The sequence below is a fragment of the Scyliorhinus torazame genome, chromosome 7 (genome assembly GCF_047496885.1).
Source record: "Scyliorhinus torazame isolate Kashiwa2021f chromosome 7, sScyTor2.1, whole genome shotgun sequence".
Lineage (NCBI taxonomy): Eukaryota > Metazoa > Chordata > Chondrichthyes > Carcharhiniformes > Scyliorhinidae > Scyliorhinus > Scyliorhinus torazame.
The window spans coordinates 21,281,889-21,302,822 of NC_092713.1; the positions used below are offsets into that span (position 1 = coordinate 21,281,889).

Consider the following 20,934-nt stretch of genomic DNA (forward strand, 5'->3'; position numbering starts at 1 on the left):
CTTCTGATGACCCCGGGATGGTGGAAAACAGGGTGGGGTGTCTCTCTTCACCTATAAAGTAGCATTAAGAAAATAGAACATACAGCCATTCGGCCTATCGAGTCTGCACCGACCCACTTAAGCCCTCACTTCCACCCTATCCTCGTAACCCAATAACCCCTCCTAACCTTTTTGGTTCCTAAGGGCAATTTATCATGGCCAATCCACCTAACCTGCACGTCTTTGGGCAGTGGGAGGAAACCGGATGAACCCAGAGGAAACCCACGCAGACACGGGGAGAACGTGCAGACTCCGCACAGACAGTGACCCAGCGGGGAATCTAACCTGGGACCCAGGCGCTGGGAATCCACAGTGCTATCCACTTGTGCTACCGTGCTGCCCACCAGCATTATTAGGACTAATAATGGGCGCAGCACAGTACCACAGTGGTTAACACTGTTGTTTCACAGCTCCAAGGTCCCAGGTTCGATCCCCGGCTTGGATCACTGTCTGTGGAGTCTGAACGTTCTCCCCGTGTCTGCGTGTGTTTTTTCCGGGTGCTCCGGTTTCCTCCCACACGTCTCGAAAGACGTGCTTGTTAGGTGAATTGAACATTCTGAATTCTCCCTCTGTGTACCCGAACAGGCGCCGGAGTGTGGCGACTAGGGGATTTTCACAGTAAGGTTTAGCACAGGGCTAAATCGCTGGCTTTGAAAGCAGACCAAGGCAGGCCACCAACACGGTTCAATTCCCGTACCAGCCTCCCCGAACAGTCGCCGGAATGTGGCGACTAGGGGCCTTTCACAGTAACTTCATTTGAAGCCTACTTGTGACAAGCGATTTTCATTTTCATTTCAGTGTTAATGTAAGCCGACTTGTGACAATAAAGATTATTATTATTAATAATCTAACTGGTCAAATCAAATTCCATGCATATTGCATGTTTTTTGAATTTTTTTTCAAGCTGGTGTGTTTGCAGAGGTGGGTGTGGGGTGGGTTCTGCAATTGAATAAATTCAAGTCCGATGGTGTGGCTACAATGAACACGGGATTTGTTTTTTCCTTCTAATTTACCGCTGATTTGTGGTGGTTCAATCTATTCCAATTGGATGTAATTTGATGATGGAGCAGTCGCTCTCGCTGGTTCTCTCAGTATTTCTATTAAAAGGAGTGGTCTCTCAATAATATCAAGGCAGCATTGGCAGGCCCTTGGGTCCAAGAGGGAGCAGATAGCGGAGCTGAGTCTGACCCTGCCATTATCTGTCACTTTCCAGCAGGGGTCTTCGTGGCCCTACAGGCGCGGGGATTTGGTTGATTAATTTTTTTCATGTTGGCTGCAGTTCGCCTTGTGAAGGATTCTGATATTTTGGCTGTGGAGTTACCCAGCCCGAGCCCGGTATTTGATTTCTTTTTTTCTCTCTTTTTGAAAAGCTCCCTCTATCCTCAGCTGCTATTTTCACTGCCTTGAGGTGGCAGGAAATGTCTGATCAAATCTTTATTTCAAGTGAAGCCCTTTTGGAGGCACTTTGTTGAACACTGGTGCTCAGCCTCCGGGGCAAGTTAAGTCCTCCAGTGGCAAGATTTCTACAAGTCAGTGACACAGGACAACTTATGCGCTTCCAAGCTAGAGGACGTATATATCAATGGTGCCCACCCCTCCGTGCAAGTTAAGCTGGTGGCAGTTGGGGAATTTCTGCGCAGGCGTCCTCTTTCCTTGACACATGGAGAGATGCGTTGACTTCTGGACGGCATATCTGGGGAGCCTGTTTAATGTCAAACAATAAGGATGGCAACCTGTTTCTGTAAAGCACGTTGCGCCATCTTGTGAGAGATTAGTGCTACTGCTGCAATGGGAGCAAATAAGGGCTAGGAGTGGCCAGGAGCAGTGGATGACAGTGAATTCAGGCACTAACTCTGGAAGGGAGAGCTCCTGTTTTGCATGTACAGATCTGTTGTGCAGAGAGCTCTACCAGTATTTGGCCAAATTCATTCTTTTGCTACTGATTTTTTTACTGGGTGCGATTATTTAAAAGGCAGCATTTGGCCTTGGAGTTTATTTGGGATCTGATATTTTTTCTTGTGAATTAAATGTGGCCCATGCTTTCCTAGGACACTAGGCACAATCTAACTGTTAACCTGACCACCTTGAGAGTCTGGTGCTACGCATGTGGAAAAGAAGTGTTTTTGGAACGAAAGCTTGGACCTCCACCAACAGCGCAACGTGGAAGATCACCACAGCTACACAGACACCAGGTAGGACTCCGTTCAAATAATACCACAGATGTGACGGAGCCATGTACGGCTGATTTTAAACATTACGGCAGATGTATGATCACCAAGGTGAAAGAATAGATACTATTCTTGTTAAATGGTACGGCAGGGTATTCACTCCAAGTACTAATTCCTGTTTTACTCTGTTTTGAACTATTTCTCACAGGTGAAATGCTGAATCTGGCATATTTGCCTCCTGGGTATTTTGTTGGGCGGCACGATCGCACAGTGGTTGTCACTGTTGCTTTACAGTGCCAAGATCCCGGGTTCGATTCCCGGCTTGGGTGACTGTCTGTGCGGAGTCTGCACGTTCTCCCTGTGTCGGTGTGGGTTTCCTCCGGGTGCTCTGGTTTCCTCCCACAAAATCCCAAAAGGCGTGCTTGTTAGGTGAATTGGACATTCCGAATTCTCCCTCTGTGTACCCGAACAGGCGCCGGAATGTGGCGACTAAGGGCTTTTCACAGTAACTTCATTGCAGTGTTAATGTAAGCCTACTTGTGACAATAAGAAAGATTATTATTATGGAGGCCAGGGGAGATGAAAACGTGTTTCACGAATATAAACTTGTCTCAGACGCTGCTTGCCGAGGTTAAAGCTACCTTTAGAAGATTATTAAGATGGAAAGTCTGCTGCCCGTATATTGGGTATTTTTGCAGGATTAAATTTATTCTTGGGTGGGACAACGCTGATGAGGCCACATCCTTAGTTGCTCTGTGATGCAGGTAGTAACAATTGACATGCGGTATAGAGTTGCTCATTTCAATTGTGTTGTGCGCCATCGTGTACGACGTGTTGATCATTAACTCTTCTTATGCACTTTGCTGCGCGTAAGTTGTCCTTGACTTTGCTTATGTCTTTCTGTGTGTTTTGTATTCCAGGATTCCCCTACTTGTGACCAGATACTGAAGGCACCTATTACTATAATGGGACCAGATCTAGATGCAGAATATGATGACATAAAGACACGAGGTCTGATGTTCAAACATGCTGCTTTTGTGCAATGTTCCTTGTATGGTTAGCACTGTTGCTTCACAGCGCCAGGGTCTCAGGTTCAATTCCCGCTTGGCGCCACTGTCTGTGCGGAGTCTGCACGTTCTCCGTGTCTGCATGGGTTTCCTCCGGGTGCTCCAGTTTCCTCCCACAAATCCCGAAAGACGTGCTTGTTGGGTGAATTTGACATTCTGAATTCTCCCACAATGTACCTGAACAGGCGCCAGAGTGTGGCGACGAGGAGATTTCCACAATTACTTCATTGCAGTGTTAATGTAAGCCTACTTGTGACAATAATCTTTATTGTCGCAAGTAGACTTACATTAACACTGCAATGAAGTTACTGTGAAAAGCCCCTAGTCACCACATTCCGGTGCCTGTTCGGATGCACGGAGGGCCTCGAGCTCTGCGTCCGTGAACCTTGGTGCCGCTCTCCTTACAGCAATCTTGTTGGCTGGGATGGTGTGTGTGGGGAGCAAATTATTTATATGCCGCTGCAACATGTCAGCCTTGCAGTGTCAATTATGGGCTCGGCGAATCTCGCACAGTTTCTCATTGGAATCGATTGTGTTCCACGTGGCACCGGTGCTAGCCCCTTAACGGCAGCGGAATCGCTCCAGGTGTGGCGCTGGTTTTTCTGTCTGAAAAGTCCATGGAATCTCCGTTGGCGTCAACACTTAGTCTCAGGAATGGAGAATCTCATCCACAGTCTCCCAAATGGCGAATCCAGCCCTTCTTCTGAAAAGACCCTTGATTTGGGAAGTGAAGCCGTATTTTGCGCGAAAAGAAATGAGCAATCACATGGAAACAGTGCGGAATAGTCTATAAGTAACAGTCTACTCATGCGACAACAACAAAAAAGTTGCCTTGAAAAGGGTATGGATTTTGAACTTGCTTGTGTTGTCTTTCTAGGTCTAACTGGATTGAAAAACATTGGAAACACTTGCTATTTGAATGCTGCTCTTCAAGCTCTTTCTAACTGGTGAGACGAGTTTTGCCTGAGAACCCTGACAAATTTCACGTTGGGCTCCTCTTTAAAAGTGAATATTATAGAATGCACATGTTGAGAATTTCCTCAGCGTTTTTCCTAAGTTGCGCTCTTTACTTTATGGTCATTTGTTTGTGTACAATCTTCATTGCTCCCCTTAGTTGCTAAAGGTCAAAGACTAATTGAGTCATAAGGAACTGGCTGCTTATCACTTCAATCCCAGTTTTCAGTTGGAGCCGCTATAAGGTGCTACATTTTGGGGTTTCACTAATCTGTGAAAGAGAAAGCCAGATGGGATCACCGCTCCTGATGTATTTGAATGTCCGGTGAGAGCACAGTCAGGCTCAGCTGTAATTTTTTGTGTTTCTCAAACCTCTGACCCAGTTCACCCCTAAAAAAAACAATCTCCTGCATGACTTCAGAATAACCATTGACAGTGGAACTTCAACACATTCGGAAAATGATGGGAAGGTTTAGAAAGGGTTTTTCTATTCTGCAATTCATTGCCCCCTTTAAAATGTCACTTTAATTATTTTGGTTTTTTTGGTACTCTAAACTATTAATGGCGCGGTTCCTTTGGGGGAGGGGGGGGAGGGGGAGGAGTATTAATTGTGAGGTTTCTTAGGGGGAAAGTAATTGCCCAAATCATGACATTTCAATCAGTTTTCTAATTTGTTCTTGGGCCAAGGGTGTGAATGGCATGGCAGTGTTTATTTGCAATCGGTAGCACAGTGGTTAACACTGTTGCTTCACAGAGCCAGGGTCCCAGCTTCAATTCCCAGCTTGGATCACTGTCTGTGTGGAGTTTGCAGGTTCTCCCCGTGTCTGCGTGGGTTTCCTCCGGATGCTCCGGTTTCCTCCCACAAGTCCCGAAAGATGTGCTGTTAGGTGAATTGGACATTCTGAATTCTCCCTCAGTGTATCCGAACAGGAGCCGGACTGTGGCGACTAGGGACTTTTCACAGTAACTTCATTGCAGTGTTAATGTAAGCCTACTAGTGACAGTAATAAAGATTATTATTAGTTGCCCCTCAGGAGATGGTGGACCTTCTCCTTGAACTTGTGGGGGTGCTCCCATAGAGACATTGGGTAAGGAGGATGAGCGATTTTAACACAGTGACAATAAAGTATTTGCAATTTAGAGGGGACAATGAAAGTGATGATGTTGCCATGATATTGCTACTCTTGACCTTGTCTGTGGCAGGAGTCATGGGATTGGGAAGCATCGTTGAGTGGATACAAACTGGGGCTTTCCTGGTGAAGATCATTTGTAAAGAACGCCTTCTTTCTTTTCTCCTCAGCCCCCCCTTGACTCTATTTTTCCTTGAATGTGGCGGCTTGGTGCAAACAGATAAGAAGCCGGCTCTGTCAAAAAGTTACCAGAAGCTGATGGCAGAGATATGGCACAAGAATCGGTAAGCCACACGACACTTGCTACCGCACCCACATTTAATAGTACATCCCAGAATTAGTGAATTGTCTTGGAGCACCTTCAAACAGGGAGAGGAGGGTACTGGGCAAGTTGGAAAATGTATGGTCAGATAGAAGGTTTTTAAAAAATTGCCTTCTAAAGGAAAGAGTGAAGTAGTTTGGAAAGAGGGTTCCAAAGTGATCTCCAATGCTGGTAATGAACTGTAACCTACAGGATGTTGCCGTATTGCTGGAGCAGATCAGGACAGTAAGTGCTGAAAGAACTATAGGAAGTCGGGTGCTTTCCTCAGCTGCACATGTAGTTACCGCAGTTTATAACTATCAAGTTAACTGACCAAATCTAAAATGAGTAGTCGCCTATTTTGGCCAAAAATCAACAACCATTGTACTTGCATTAAATTCTGTCTTTAAAGTTACCAGTTATAGCGTCTTAAGCACTCCATTAATTGGGAAAGGGTGTGCTTATGAACTGGTTTGCATCTCATTAATGACAAAGGTTCAGTCAGTTAACTGGCACATAATCAATTGGTTCCTAGAAACATCCTTGTTATATCGCATGGATAAAATGCACATGAAAACTAATGCATGTTTATTAAAATATATTTATAATTAACAAAAATAACACTTGGTGCACAGTCGTCCCAGCAGTTGAAATTTGGTATCCTATGCCTTTTGGGCTGTTTAGTGGAGATGTTAAGAGTTGTGTGTTCATATGTCCTCTCTGGGTTTTTCCAGATTTCTGGCAAATTAGGCAATGGGATAGATCAATAGAGATGTATTGGCAAACATTTACGGTGATATTTCAGAAAATACAGAATAGGTACATTCCAACCAGTAAGAAAATGTCCAAGGGACGGACCTACCATTTGTAGTTAACTAGAAAGGTTAAAGAAAGTATCAAACTTGAAGACAAAAGCATATAATTGTGCAAAGGCAGGTGGCAGGTCAGAAGATCGCACCGCATATAAGGAACAGCAAAAGCTGACTAAAATATTAGTAAGGAGAGGAAATTGGTGCACGTGAGAAAGCTAGCTAGGAATATAAAAACGGATGGTAACATTTTTTATAAATATTTTAAAAAGAAACAAGTTAACAGAGTGAGCGTTGGCCCTATGGAAAGTGTTTCTGGAGAATTGATGGTGGAAAGCAAGGAAATGGCAGATGAATTTAACAGGCATGCTGCGTCAGCCTTCATTCTGGAGGATACAAGTAACATCCCAGAAGCAGTTATGAACCAGGAAATGGAAGGGAGGGAGAAACTCTGGTAAATTAAGATCACCAGAGAAGTGGTACTGAGTAAATTGTTGGAACTATGAGCTGATAAGAGGTCGGATGCTGATGGACTTCATCCTTGGGTCTTGAAAGAAGTGTCTAGTGAGATAGTTGATGAATTGGTTTGCTTTTCTAAAGTTGCTTAGATTTGGGGAATGTCCCAAGATCATAGGGCAGAGTCAACATGGTTTTGTGAAAGGGAAATTGTGTTTAACCAACTTATTGGTGTTCTTTGAGGAAATAACCTATGGCCTGGATAAAGGGAACCAGTGGATGTACTGTACTTAGATTTCTAGAAAACATTTGATAAAGTGCCACTTCAAGGGTTATTGAAGAAAATAGAAGCTCATGTTATAGGTGGTAAAAGCATGGATAGAAGCTTAGCTGGCTAACAGGAAGCAGAGAGTAAGTATAAATGGGTCTTTTTCCCGTTGGCAAAATGTGATGAGTGGTGTGCACAAAGATCAGTGCTGGGACCCCCACTGTTTACAATTATTTTAATGATTTGGATGAAGGAATGGTTGCCAGATTTGCTGATGACACAAAGATAGGCAGAAAAGTAAATTGTAAAGAGAACATAAGGAGGCTACAAGACTATATAAATAGATTAAATGAGTGGGCAAGGATCTGGCAACTGGAGTACATTGTAGCAAAATGTGAAATTGTCCATTTTGGCAGGAAGAATAAAAAAGAAGCTCATCATCTAAATTGTGAGAGATTACAGAGCTCAGGTTCAGAGGGATCTGGGTGTTCTAGTGCATGAATCACAGGTAGGGTAAGTAATTAGGAAAGCTAATAGAATTATAATTTATTGCAAGGGGAATTGAATACAAAAGTAGGGAGGTTATACTTCAGTTGTACGGGGGATTGGTGAGATCACATCCAAGAATATTGGTTAGCACTGTTGCCTCACAGCGCTGAGGACCCAGGTTCGATCCTGGCCCCGGGTCACTGACCACATGATATTCTTCCCATGTCTGCGTGAGTCTCACCCCCAAAACGCAAAGATGTGCAGGGCAGGTGTATTGGCCATGCTAAATTGCCCCTTAATTGGATTTTTTGTTTAAAAAGAATATTGGTCACTTTATTTAAGGAAAGATGTAAATGCATTGGAAGCAATTCAGAGAAGGTTTACCAGACTAATACCTAGAATGGGTGAACTGTCTTATGAGGGAAAAGTTGGATCGGCTAGGCTTGTATCCGCTGGAATTCAGAAGAGTAATAGACAGCTTAATTGAAACATGGAGGGGATGTTGCTTGTGGGAAAGTCTAGAAATAGGAGTCGCTGTTTAAAATTAAGGGGTCATCAATTGAAAACTAAGATGAGGTGAACCTCTTTCTCTTGAGGGTTCAGAATCTTTGGAACTCTCTTCCTCAAAAGGTGGTGGAAGCAGTCAGTGAATATTTTTAAGGCAGAGGTGGATAGACGTTTAGTAGGCAAGGAGGTAATGAGTTATTAGGGATAGGAGGGATGCAGATTTGAAGTTACTATCAGATCGACCATACTCTGGGCAGCAGGGTGGCTGCCTCACGGCGCCGAGGTCCCAGGTTCGATCCCGGCTCTGGGTCACTGTCCGTGTGGAGTTTGCACATCCTCCCCAGGTTTACGTGGGTTTCGCCTCCACAACCCAAAGATGTGCCCCTTAATTGGAAAAAACAATTGGGTATTCTAAATTTATAAAAAAAAGACCAGTCATGCTCAACTGGCAGAGCAGACTCGAGGGGCTGAATGGCCTAATCCTCCTCAATTGTATGTACTGGCTAATGACTTGTTTCCAAATGATGGGCTCTAACCTTCCAGTTTCCTTATGACCACAGTCGGGGTGAGGTTGGCACTACGAAACCCGTGGTCAAGGCTCATCTGTAAGCCGGTTCATTTAGGGAGCTGCAGAAGCTGATGTGGAACATGAGTATTACTAACAAATAGACATGTTGTTAAAGCTTTTTGTCTTGCACTTATCAATGCAGACGCAAGAATGCCAGATTTTAAAGGGTGCAAAAATTTATGCTGCATGAAACAGGGTGCCTATTGATTTGCAAGTTGACTCTGGTTGGAGCATTGCCATGGAGAATGCACCAGGGAACTGTTGTTCCCCCATGCTTTTGCATAATTCCAAAAAGGCGCAATGCTTGTACATGTTCCCTTTCTGCCTGGAAAACACAGGTCCTTGTGTATGAATATATGTAGCTTCCATGAAACATAAGTGAGCCACATTGCGAACCCCGCTGGTGATCTTAAATTGGTTGTTAATGGATTATTCAGCAAGTTCTGTCCATGCGGGATCACGTCTAAATGTTAGACACTATATTCTGAATTTTGCAAACATGGGCTGGTTGAGTATGGTCAATACTCTGCCTATTGCAAATAGCTGAAGGCTGTTATGATATGATGTAAACTAACCATTGTTTTTATGACCTTTCTCCAGTCCCAGCTACGTGGTGCCTACAAGTTTGTTCCAGGGAATTAAAACTGTGAATCCAATGTTTCGGGGATATTCTCAGCAGGTGAGTTCTCTCACTGGCGAATATTTTTGCTGTGAATTTCTTTGCAGATGCTGAAAATATTCAATTACAAGCTCATAATATATTTAACATATTTTTTTTTAAAATTTTTTTTAAATTTGGAGTACCCAATTATTTTTTCCAATTAAGGGACAATTTAGCGTGGCCAATCCACCTGTCCTGCACATCTTTGGGTTGTGGGGGTGAAACCCACGCAGACACGGGGAGAATATGCAAACTCCACACGGACAGTGACCCAGGGCCAGGATTCGAACCCGGGTCCTCAGCGCCTGAGGCAGCAATGCTAACCACTGTGCCACCGTGCTGCCCTATATTTAACCTATTTGAAAGTGAAAAGAAAAAAAATCAGTTGCCCTCTGGTGTGGACAAAGTACCAAACTCGGGTTTGGAGATGGCACAATGGTTAGCACTGCTGCCTCACAGTGCCAGGGTCACTGTCTGTGTGGAGTTTGCAGATTCTCCCCGTGTCTGCGTGGGTTTCCTCCGGGTGGTCCGGTTTCCTCCCACAGTCCAAAGATGTGCAGGCTAGGTGGATCGGCCATGCTAAAATTGCCCCTTAGTGTCCAGAGATGTGTAGGTTAAGTCAAGGGGTTATTGGGATGGAGAGGGGGAAGTGGATTTGGGTGGTGTGCTCCTGCACAGGGTTGGCACAGACTCGATGGACCGACTGGCCTCCTGCAGTGTTGGATTCTGAGACCAGGAAGGAAGATCCAAAATTCTGTTCGTCTTGATCAGGTGATCAAACGGTCAGCTGCCCCATCACCCGAACCTCACTCTAATGTCGCCCAAAACCGTTGCAGTTTAGTGTACCATTATCTGCACTTTTCTCAAAGCGGCTGTGTAGAATGTGACTCCGTAACTCTGCCTCTTTGCACTGAAGCTTCACCATTTACATTTATTACATTCAGCCCTGGTCACTTTGATCTTGGTCACTTTCACAAATTCTCCTTTTGATGCTGAAATCTTTCTGTTTGTGGTCCCAGTGATTTTGCAAAGTTGTGAGCACAGCTACACTGAGTGCCGACTGTTTTGAAGTTTGACTCCACGTTAATATCAGGCTAGTATGGGTGACAATGTTGGTGTGGTTTCTTTTACATGGCAGATGGATTTGACGTACAATTGAGCACGTTACTGAAGGGGCTATATTGGTTGTTGGAATTGAAAATGTTCAAATACAAGCCCATGCAGCAGCTTGGCTTGTATTCCCTTCAGTAGAGGAGATTGATGGGGAAAGCCTTATCAAGGTGTTTAAATGTTAAATGAATTCAGTAAGGCGGATACACAGAAACTATTGTCTCTATTGGGGGAAGTGGAAAATATTATTAAAATTACAGGTAGGCCATTCAGGAGGGAGATCGGGAAACGCGTTTTCACACAAATACAACATAAGATAGGACCAGGAGTAGACCAATGGGCCTGTCGAGCCTGCTCCACCATTCAAACGATCACGGCTGACCTTGGGCTTCATCTCCACTTTCCTTCCCACTCGCCATATTCCTTGATTCCCCGAGACACCAAACATCCACCTATCCCAGCCTTAAATATAGTCCGTAATGGAGCATCCATAAACCTCCTGGGGTGGAGAATTCCAAAGATTCACAACCCTTTGAGTGATGTAATTGCTCCTCATCTCACTCCTAAATAATTGTTGCTTTAAACTGAGGGGGCTGGTTTAGCACAGTGGGCTAAACAGCTGGCTTGTAATGCAGAACAAGGCCAGCAGCGCGGGTTCAATTCCCGTACCGGTCTCCCCGAACAGGCGCCGGAATGTGGCGACCAGGGGCTTTTCACAATAACTTCATTGAAGCCTACTTGTGACAATAAGCGATTATTATTATTATTATAGACTGTTGCTCCGTGTTTTAGATTCCCAGATCAACGGAAACAACGCCCATCCTATCAAGACCCTTCAGAATCTTGCATGTTTCAATGGAATCACCTCTCATTCTTCTAAACCCCAGAGAATATAGGCCCAATTTACTGAGCCTCTCAACAGGGATCAATTTAGTACCACCTCCAATGCAACGAGATCACTCCTCAAATATGGAGACCAAAATGGCACGCACTATTCCAGATGTGGTCTCGCTAAAACCAGGTAAAGCAAAGTATAAACCTGGGACACTTGTTACCAACATGCTGGGGCAAATGCATCGATAAATTTTTATTAGGTTCAGGGCATCAAGATACGGATCAAAGGTGGTAAGTGGAGTTGGGGTGCAGAGGTCCAGTAAATAATGCATGGAAGTGACTGGCTGGTTTGGGTGTCGAGTCATTTTTATTGCATGGTGCTGTGGAGACTAGCAGATTCTCCAGAGGTAGCTGTCCATAGTGAGGTTTAGGTTATACAGTTTTTGTTACTATTACATGCCAGAAATTCAAGATTTGAAGCTATTGGGAGGTTGAAGTCCTATGGGACCAATTTGACCCATTGAGGCAATAAATTGAGAGGGGAAACCAGAATTGTATTTACCTATTGAGATATGATGGTCTGAATGTGCTTCCTGAAAGGGCATATTTAATAGTAACTTTAAAAAGAGAACTTTTTTTTTTAAAGGAGAAATCTGCAGGGCGAGGCGGAAGAGGAGGCGAGGGAAGTGAGACTAATTATGTAATCCTTTAATAGAGCAGTGACGAGCATGATGGACCTAATGACTTCTTTCTGTGCTGTAAAATTCTCTGAACAGCAATGATCTAATCGATTGGCTGAGCAGGTTCAAGGGAGACAAATGACTTAATGCTGTTACTCTGTTCTTGTATGAAAAGTCTGTGGCAGGTACCTTTATGGTTCCCCCCCCCCCCCCCAAAAAAAATAAACCTTGATCTTAGGATTGTTCAGGTTCAGTTTATTTTTGGCAGATATGGAATCCATAAAGTAAAATGTGTCGCTGGTTTATCCCATTAAAGGTTAACAATTTAAATTGTCTGTGATTTGGAAAAAATAGAACAAGTCACTTTTGTACCAACGCACCTTACCGCAGACAGAAAACGCTGGAAATACTCAGCAGGTTAGGAGGAGTGTGTGTTCAGATCGAAGACCTTTCATCGCGATTTCTATTGGAAATAGCCATTTCATGATACTATGTTGTAGACTTGAGCAATAGGTCTGACCTGCTGAAAGTTTTTTAAAAAAAATAATTTTTATTAAAGTTTTCACAAAATATCAACAACAAAATGTAAAAGGAAGCCAATAGAATTAAATACAAAACAAAACAACCCCGTGCCTCCTCCCCCCATACATAAATAATAAAATCCCCTTCAGGCAAATTTCACCCTCTCCAATTTAATAAACCCCGCCATATCGTTGATCCAGGATTCCACGCTTGGGGGCCTCGCATCCTTCCACTGAAGAAGAATCCTTCGCCGGGCTACCAGGGACGCAAAGGCCAGAATACCGGCCTCTTTCGCCTCCTGCACTCCTGGCTCCCCTGCAACCCCAAATATTGCGAGCCCCCAGCCCGGTTTGACCCTGGATCCTACCACACTCGACGCCGTCCTCGATACGCCCTTCCAAAATTCCTCCAGCGCTGGGCATGCCCAGAACATATGGGTGTTGTTTGCTGGGCTCCCTGAGCACCTAACACACCTGTCCTCACCCCCAAAAAACCGGCTCATCTTTGTCCCAGTCATGTGTGCCCTGTGCAGCACCTTAAACTGTATGAGGCTGAGCCTCGCGCACGAAGAGGAAGAGTTCACCCTCCCAAGGGCATCTGCCCACGTCCCCTCCTCGTTCTCCTCCCCCAACTCCTCCTCCCACTTCCTTTCAGCTCCTCCACCGAGGCCTCCTCCTCCTCCTGCATCACCTGGTATGCTGCCGAGATCTTCCACCTCTCCAACCCACACCCCCGAGAGAACCCTGTCCTGTACCGTGCGTGGCGGCAGCAGCGGGAATTCCACCACTTGCTGCCTGGCAAACGCCCTTACCTGTAGATACCTAAAGGTGTTTCCCGGGGGGGCCCCGTACTTCTCCTCCAGCCCACCCAGGCTCGCGAACATCCCATCCACAAACAGGTCCCCCAACCTTCTTATCCCTGCCCTGTGCCACCCCGAAACCCTCCATCTATTCTCCCTGGGATGAACCGGTGGTTCCCCCGTATCGGGGTCCACACCAAGGCCCCCACTTCCCCCCCTGTGCCGCTTCCATTGCCCCCAAATTTTGAGGGTAGCTGCCACCATCGGGCTCGTGCTTTACCTCATTGGAGGGAGCGGCGCCGTTGCCAGCGCCCCCAGACTCATACCCTCACAAGACGCTGTCTCCAGCCACTTCCATGCCGCCCCCTCCCCCTTCATCACCCACTTGCGCACCATCGCCGCATTGGCAGCCCAGTAGTACCCACAGAGGTTGGGCAGCGCCAGCCCCCTCCCATCCCTACTCCGCTCCAGGAAACACCCTTCTCACCCTCGGAGTCGCTCGCGCCCACACAAACCCCGTTATGCTCCTGTTGACCCGCCTAAAGAAGGCCTTCGGGATAAGAATGGGGAGGCACTGGAACAGGAACAAAAACCTTGGGAGCACCGTCACCTTGACTGACTGCACCCTACCCGCCAGGGACAGCGGCAGTGCGTCCCACCTCTTAAACCCCTCCTCCATTTGCTCCACCAGTCTCGTGAAATTAAGTCTATGCAGGGCCCCCCAGCTCCTGGCCACCTGGACCCCCAAATACCTGAAGTTCCTCTCCGTCCTTTTTAGTGGGAGCTCGCCAATCCCCCTCTCCTGGTCCACTGGGTGAACTACGAACAACTCGCTCTTCCCCATGTTGAGCTTGTACCCTGAGAAATCCCCGAACTCCCTGAGGATCCTCAATCCCTCCGGCATTCCCCCCCACCGGGTCTGCCACATATAGCAGCAAGTCGTCAGCATAGAGCGACACCCTGTGCTCCTCCCCACCCTGCACCAGCCCCCTCCAGTTCCTTGACTCCCTTAGTGCCATAGCCAGGGGTTCAATCGCCAGTGCGAAGAGCAGGGGGGACAGGGGACACCCCTGCCTCGTCCCTCGATGCAACCGAAAGTACTCAGACCTCCTCTTGTTCATGGCCACACTCTCCATCGGGACCTCGTACAACAGCCTAACCCACCTGACGAACCCTCCCCAAACCCAAACCTCTTCAGCACCTCCCACAACTACCCCCACTCTACCCTATCGAAGGCCTTCTCAGCGTCCATCGCCACCACTATCTCTGCCTCCCCCTCCCTCGCCAGCATCATAATAACGTTCAGGGGCCTCCGCACATTCGCATTCAACTGCCTCCCCTTCACGAACCCCGTCTGGTCTTCGTGGATGTCCTGCGGCACCCAATCCTCAATCCTCGGCCAGCCACGCGCACCTTTGCCAGTACCTTGGTACCTACATTAACAACAAAATCGGCCTGTAAGACCCACACTGCAGGGGATCCTTGTCCCGCTTCAGGATCAAGGTGATCAGTGCCCGGGACATCGTCGGGGGCAAAGCCCCCCCCCCCTTGCCTCATTGAAGGTCCTAACCAGCAACGGGCCAACAGGTCCACATATTTTTTGTAGAATTCGACCGGGAAACCGTCTGGCCCCGGTGCCTACCCCGGCTTCATGTTCCCTATCCCTTTGGCCAACTCCTCCAGCCCAATCGGGGCCCCTAATCCCGCCACCAGTCCCTCCTCCACGTTTGGGAACCTCAGTTGGTCCAGAAAGCGGCCCATACCTCCCTCCTCCAGTGGGGGCTCAGACTGATACAGTTCCTCATAAAAGTCCCTGAAGACCCCATTGATGCCAACCCCACTCCGCACCACACTCCCTCCCCTATCCTTAACTCCCCCGATCTCCCTAGCTGCGTCCCGCTTCCGAAGCTGATGCGCCAGCATCCGACTTGCCTTTTGCCCATAAATCTCCCCTGGGCCTTCCTCCACTGTGCCTCCGCCTTCCTGGTCGTCAACAGGTCGAATTCGGCCTGGAGGCTACGCCTCTCCCTCAACAGTCCCCCCTCCGGCACCTCCGCGTTCCTCCTGTCTACCCTCACCATCTCCCCCACCAGCCTCTCCCTCTGCTCCCTCCTCTCCTAGTGGGCCCTAATAGAGAACAGCTCTCCCCTAACCACCGCCTTCAGCGCCTCCCAGACCATCCACACTCGGACATCCCCGTTATCGTTGGCCTCCAGGTATCTCTATGCTTCCTTGGACCCGCTCGCTCACCTCCTCGTCTGCCAACAGCCCCACCTCCAAGCACCACAACGGGCGCTGGTCCCTCTCCTCCCCCATCTCCAAGTCCCCCCCCCCCCCCCCCCCCCGTCCCCCCCCATTATCAGGCCCCCCACTTCCAAGTCCGGGAACCGACCCAACATGCGCCGCATAAAACCCACATCGTCCCAGTTCGGGGCGTACACGTTGACCAGCACCACCCTCTCCCCTTGCAGCTTACCACTTACCATTACGTACCTACCTCCATTGTCTGTCACAATGCTCGACGCCTCAAACGACACCCCACTTCCCACCAAGATCGCCCCCCCCCCGATTTTTGGCATCCAGCCGTGAATGAAACACCCGACGTACCCACCCCTTCCTCAATCTTACCTGGTCTGCCACCTTCAGGTGTGTCTCCTGGAGCATGACCACATCCGCCTTCAGTCCCTTCAGGTGCGCGAACACCCGGGCCCGCTTAACCGGCCCGTTCAGTCCCCTTACGTTCCAGGTTATCAGCCGGATCAGGGGGCTACCCGCCCCCCTCCCCCGCCGACCAGCCATAACCCCTCCTCGGCCAGCCACGCGCCCCATGCCCGGCCCGTTTCCCACGGCGGCAGAACCCCGTCCCAACCCCCTCTACTAGCTCCAGCTCCCCCTTGACCATACCAGCAGCAACCCGGTCCCCCCCCAGCTAGGACCCCTCCTAGCTGCATTGCTCCCCCTATTGCACTCCCGCAAGTCAGCTGACTCCTACTGACCCCGGCCACTCCCACCTCACCTTCGACTCCTCCCATTGTGGGACTCCCCCTCCCCCTCCATTACCCACCAGCAGGCTCTCCCCTCCCCCTTTCATCCCAAGAGCGGGAAAAAACCCGCGCTTCCCTGCCCCTGCCCCGGCCCCGCCCCCTCCAGCCATCAGCGTGGGAAAAAGCCCACGCTTTCCACCCACCCGGCCCCGCCTCCTCTGGCGCAGCTCCTTTTCCAGGCCCAGTCCCCTCACCCCCGACTGGAGCCTCCCCCTCCCCCACGGGGCCCCATCCCCCCCCTACCGGCCATCCACCCCCTACTCCGTTTATTTGCCCCCCTCCAAGAGCCCACCCGACAGACCCAACCAAAACTGTGCCCAACCCACCCTAACCACCCACACCGAACCAAAAAGAAACAAGAACAAAGAACCCCCTCTCAAAATGTAACACAACAATCCCCGACCATCCCTACGCCCCACCCCCCATCCCGACCCTCAGTTTGTGTCCAGCTTCTCGGCCTGAACAAAGGCCCACGCCTCCTCAAGGGACTCAAAATAATGGTGCCGGTCCTTGTAGATGACCCACAGACGCGCTGGCTGCAGCATGCCAAACGTCACCCCCTTCCTGTGCAGCGCCGCCTTCGCCCAATTGTACCCGGCCCTCCTCTTCGCCCCCTCCGCGCTCCAGTCCTGATATATTCGAACCTCCGCGTTCTCCGAACTGCTGCTCCTCGCTTTCTTGGCCCACCTGAGTAAGCACTCCCGATCAGCGAACCGATGAAACCGCATCAACACTGCCCATGGCGGCTCGTTAGCCTTGGGCCTCCTCGCCAGCACTCTATGGGCCCCTTCCAGCTCCAGGGGCCCCTGGAAGGACCCCGCTCCCATCAACGAGTTTAACATGGTGACCACATAGGCCCCCACGTCTGACCCCTCCGGGAGACCCAGGATCCGCAGATTCTTCCGCCTCGATCGATTCTCCATCTCCTCGAACCGTTCCTGCCATTTCTTGTGGAGCGCCTCGTGCGCCTCCACCTTTACCGCTAGGCCCAAGATCTCATCCTCGTTATCTGAGATCTTTTATCGGACCTCGTGGATCGCCACCCCTGGGCCATCTGGGTCTCCAGCAGCTTATCAATAGAAGCCTTCATCAGCAGCGCTGGATACCCTCCTGCTGCTCCTGCGCACACTGCATCCACGCTGCCTGGTCCCTGCCCGCCGCCATCTTACTCTTTCCTCGCACTTTCTTTGGCTTCACCGCCACTTTTTTAGTCGTCCCGCTCCTGGTCCAAGCCATGCACTGTTGGGGGAATGTTGCAGTCTTCTTCCCACTTCGGGAAATGTCGAACAAATGCTGTTGGGGACCCTGAAAAGAGCCCAAAGGTCCGTTCCAAGCGGGAGCTGCCGAATGTGTGACTTAGCTCTGCATAGCCGCAACCGGAAGTCTGACCTGCTGAAAGTTAAGGCACTGTTATTTCTCTTTTCCAGGATGCGCAGGAGTTTTTGCGCTGTTTGATGGATCAGCTTCATGAAGAGTTGAAGGAACAAGATATGGAACATGTTGAAGATTCCCTCTGTGTGACCATGGAAGAGCAAATGGAAGAGGAAAACCAGTCGGACAATGAATTTCAGTCTTGTGATTCATGTGCTGGCAGCGACAAGGCTGATCCTGAGACCAACTCTAAGATGCCAACAGAAGACTGCACGGAGGCAGAGATGCTGGTGCATGAAGAAATGAAGCACCGTTTGTCAGCTAAAAGCTGGCAACGAGAGAGGAGCCTGCTTCATAAGCTTTATAGGCCCACCTCCAGAGATGATTTGGATAAAGACATGGATACTTCACCAGGTGCTGATCAAATGGTAGACTGTGATGGGACAGTCAAAGTGCAGATACAAAGCAGGTTACCAGGTAACCGGGGTACTGTATACATTGTGAAAATATCATATTCTCCTGTTTGTGCAAAGCAGTTATTAATCTTTCGTTTAAAGTTGGATAATCCTGCCATTCAAAACCAGAGGACTCCTGATTCAAAAATGAGTGATGACTCGAGATTCTGGTTTTAGTTGTTTGGTGTTTATCTTGTTGACCAAAGTTGTGCCCTTTGTCTAGTAGAGGAATGCTTTTAAACATTCTGCTCAAGTGTGCTAACTCAAAAGATGTAGAAAATGGCAAGGGGGACTGGGAGGACTTGAACACACAGGCAGGTGGCAGCTGCAGTTTAATGGGACTGAGGGCATTAGTCCTCTTTGGGATGAAAAGAAGGATTGGGAATATACCACCAACAGAGAAATACTGCAGGTAATGTAAGAACAATGGTTTATGTATCTAATATTCTGCACGTGCACGTAGGGACACATATACCATAGCACAAGCCAATAGCAATTTGTTTTAGAAATAGGTACAATTTTTAAAAAAATGTTAAGTGCATACAAAATCTCAGGCCAGAGTATAATGTGCCCTCTATAGAAATGACATTGTAGTTTAACCACAGGGTGTGTTTGCAGTGTAGAGAAACCAAGATAATGCATGGGATGGGAAAACAATAAGCATTAGGAGAAACTTGAGATCCTGGGACTATTTCTACTGGAGAAGGTTGAAATAAGATTTACTGAAGAGCTTTGATAGTAAATGAGGAAAAATTGTTTCCTCCTGATGAATCGATAACGAGGAGTCATCAATTTAAATTGTTGTCAAAAGCGAGTGGCACAGTGGTTAGCACAGCTGCCTCACAGCGCCATGGAGCCCGGCCTTGGGTCACTATCTGTGTGGAGTTTGCACGTTCTCCCCGTGTCTGCGTGGGTTTCCTCTGGGTCCTCCGGATTCCTCCAACAGTCCAAAGATGTGCACATTAGATGGATTGGCCATGATAAGTTGCCCCCAAGTGTCCAAAAGTTAGGTGGGGTTACGGGGTTGGGGTTGGGGTGGGGGAGTGGGCCTCGGCAGGATGCTCTTTCAGAAGGTGCAGACCCGATGGGCCGAATGGCCACCTGCACTGTAGGGATTCTATGAGGAGAATTTTCTTTAGATCACGCGATCTGAGCATTTTTAGAGTATTTGGGCCAAGGAGTAGTACACCTTATAAAGAAAAGATGGTTAAAAGGAGGGACAGACACAGAGCCATGGGGTGAGAGCAGGGCAGTGGAATTAGTTTTGATTTCCTCTGGCTGAATAACCACTCTCTGCTACTAATGTCCATTCGTCAACAGTGAATGACCGATGATTGCTGGTAACGGATGAAAATTAGATGAAATCTGACTTTGAGTCATATTTGGCACGAGAGAGCTTCCAACTACATATCAGCGCCTTTATGAAGACTGTCCTTTTCTATTTTGCAAAGTCGCTTGACTGCACTCCTGTCTCAGTTCACCTGTTGCTGAAACCCTCCTCCAAGTCTTTATTGCATTTTAGACTTGACTATTCCGATGCAGTCCTGGCTAGCCTCCCATGTTCTACTCTCCGCAAATTTGAGGTCATCCGGAGTTCTGCGACTCGCACTCTTCCTTGCAGCAAGTGCCATTAACCCACTTTCCCTGTGCTTGCTGGTCTGTATTGGCTCACAGTCATAGAACCATAGAATTTACAGTGCAGAAGGAGGCCATTTGGCCCAATGAGTCTGCACCAGCCCTTGGAAAGAGCACCCTACCCAAGACACCTCCACCCTATCCCTGTAACTCCATCCATCCTTTTTGGACACTAAGGGTAATTTATCATGGCCGATCCACCTAACCTGCACATGTTTGGACTGTGGGAGGAAACCGGAGCACCCGGAGGAAACCCACGCAGACACTGGGAGAACGTGCAGACTCTGCACAGACAGTGACCCAAGCTGGGACCCTGGGAGCTGTAAAGCAACAGTGCTAACCACTGTGCGACCTTGCCGCCCTATGAGCAACATTTGGACTTTGAAATTCTCATCTTTGTTTTCAAGTCCCTCCATCTTTCTATAAACTTCTCCAGCTCCACAACCTTCTTGAGATACTTATGCTCACCTTGAGCATTCTCGATTTTAATCAACCCACCAAAGGCGACAATTTCCAGAATGCCCTTCTTAACATTGTATGTCTCCTTCTCGCTTTCCTTCTCTTCCCTTTAAGGTGCTCCTTAAAACCGAGCTCCTTGACCACGCTTTTGGTCATCCACCCTAATATCTCAGCAGGTCGGCAGTGTCCTGATGAAACCTCATTAACACTTTCTGTCTCCACAGGAGCTGTCTGACCTGTTGATTATTTCCAATGTTTTCTGCTTTTAATTACATTTCCAGATTCCGCAGTATTGGTTATTCCGCAGGGACTGGTTTAGCACAGTGGGCTAAACAGCTAACTTGTAATGCATAACAAGGCCAACAGCGCGGGTTCAATTCCCGTATCGGCCTCCCGAACAGGCGCCGGATTGTGGCCACTAGGGGCTTTTCACAGTAACTTCATGGAAGCCTACTTGTGACAATAAGCGATTGTTATTTTATTTTATTTTTATTTGACTTTGCCATAATTCCTCTTCATGTGTCTTAGTGTCAAATTTTATTTCTAACACCCCCATGGCGTGCCTCGATGTTCCAGTACGTTTTTCTATGACTGCAGTGTTTGTGACT

General features: G+C 48.2%; 1 protein-coding gene across 3 annotated transcripts in view; it reads left to right on the top strand.

The window, feature by feature from the left end:
- Positions 1 to 20,934, top strand: part of usp33 (ubiquitin specific peptidase 33) — a 92,660-nt gene that overhangs the window by 27,096 nt on the left and 44,630 nt on the right. For 2 of the 3 annotated variants that reach the window (XM_072510406.1, XM_072510408.1), the window contains exons 6-11: positions 2,088 to 2,231; positions 3,128 to 3,218; positions 4,152 to 4,221; positions 5,529 to 5,642; positions 9,357 to 9,435; positions 17,834 to 18,254. In XM_072510406.1, the coding sequence (XP_072366507.1) occupies positions 2,088 to 2,231; positions 3,128 to 3,218; positions 4,152 to 4,221; positions 5,529 to 5,642; positions 9,357 to 9,435; positions 17,834 to 18,254 (919 nt within the window). The remainder of the gene's footprint in view (positions 1 to 2,087; positions 2,232 to 3,127; positions 3,219 to 4,151; positions 4,222 to 5,528; positions 5,643 to 9,356; positions 9,436 to 17,833; positions 18,255 to 20,934) is intronic. The other variant, XM_072510407.1, reaches the window with a different exon arrangement.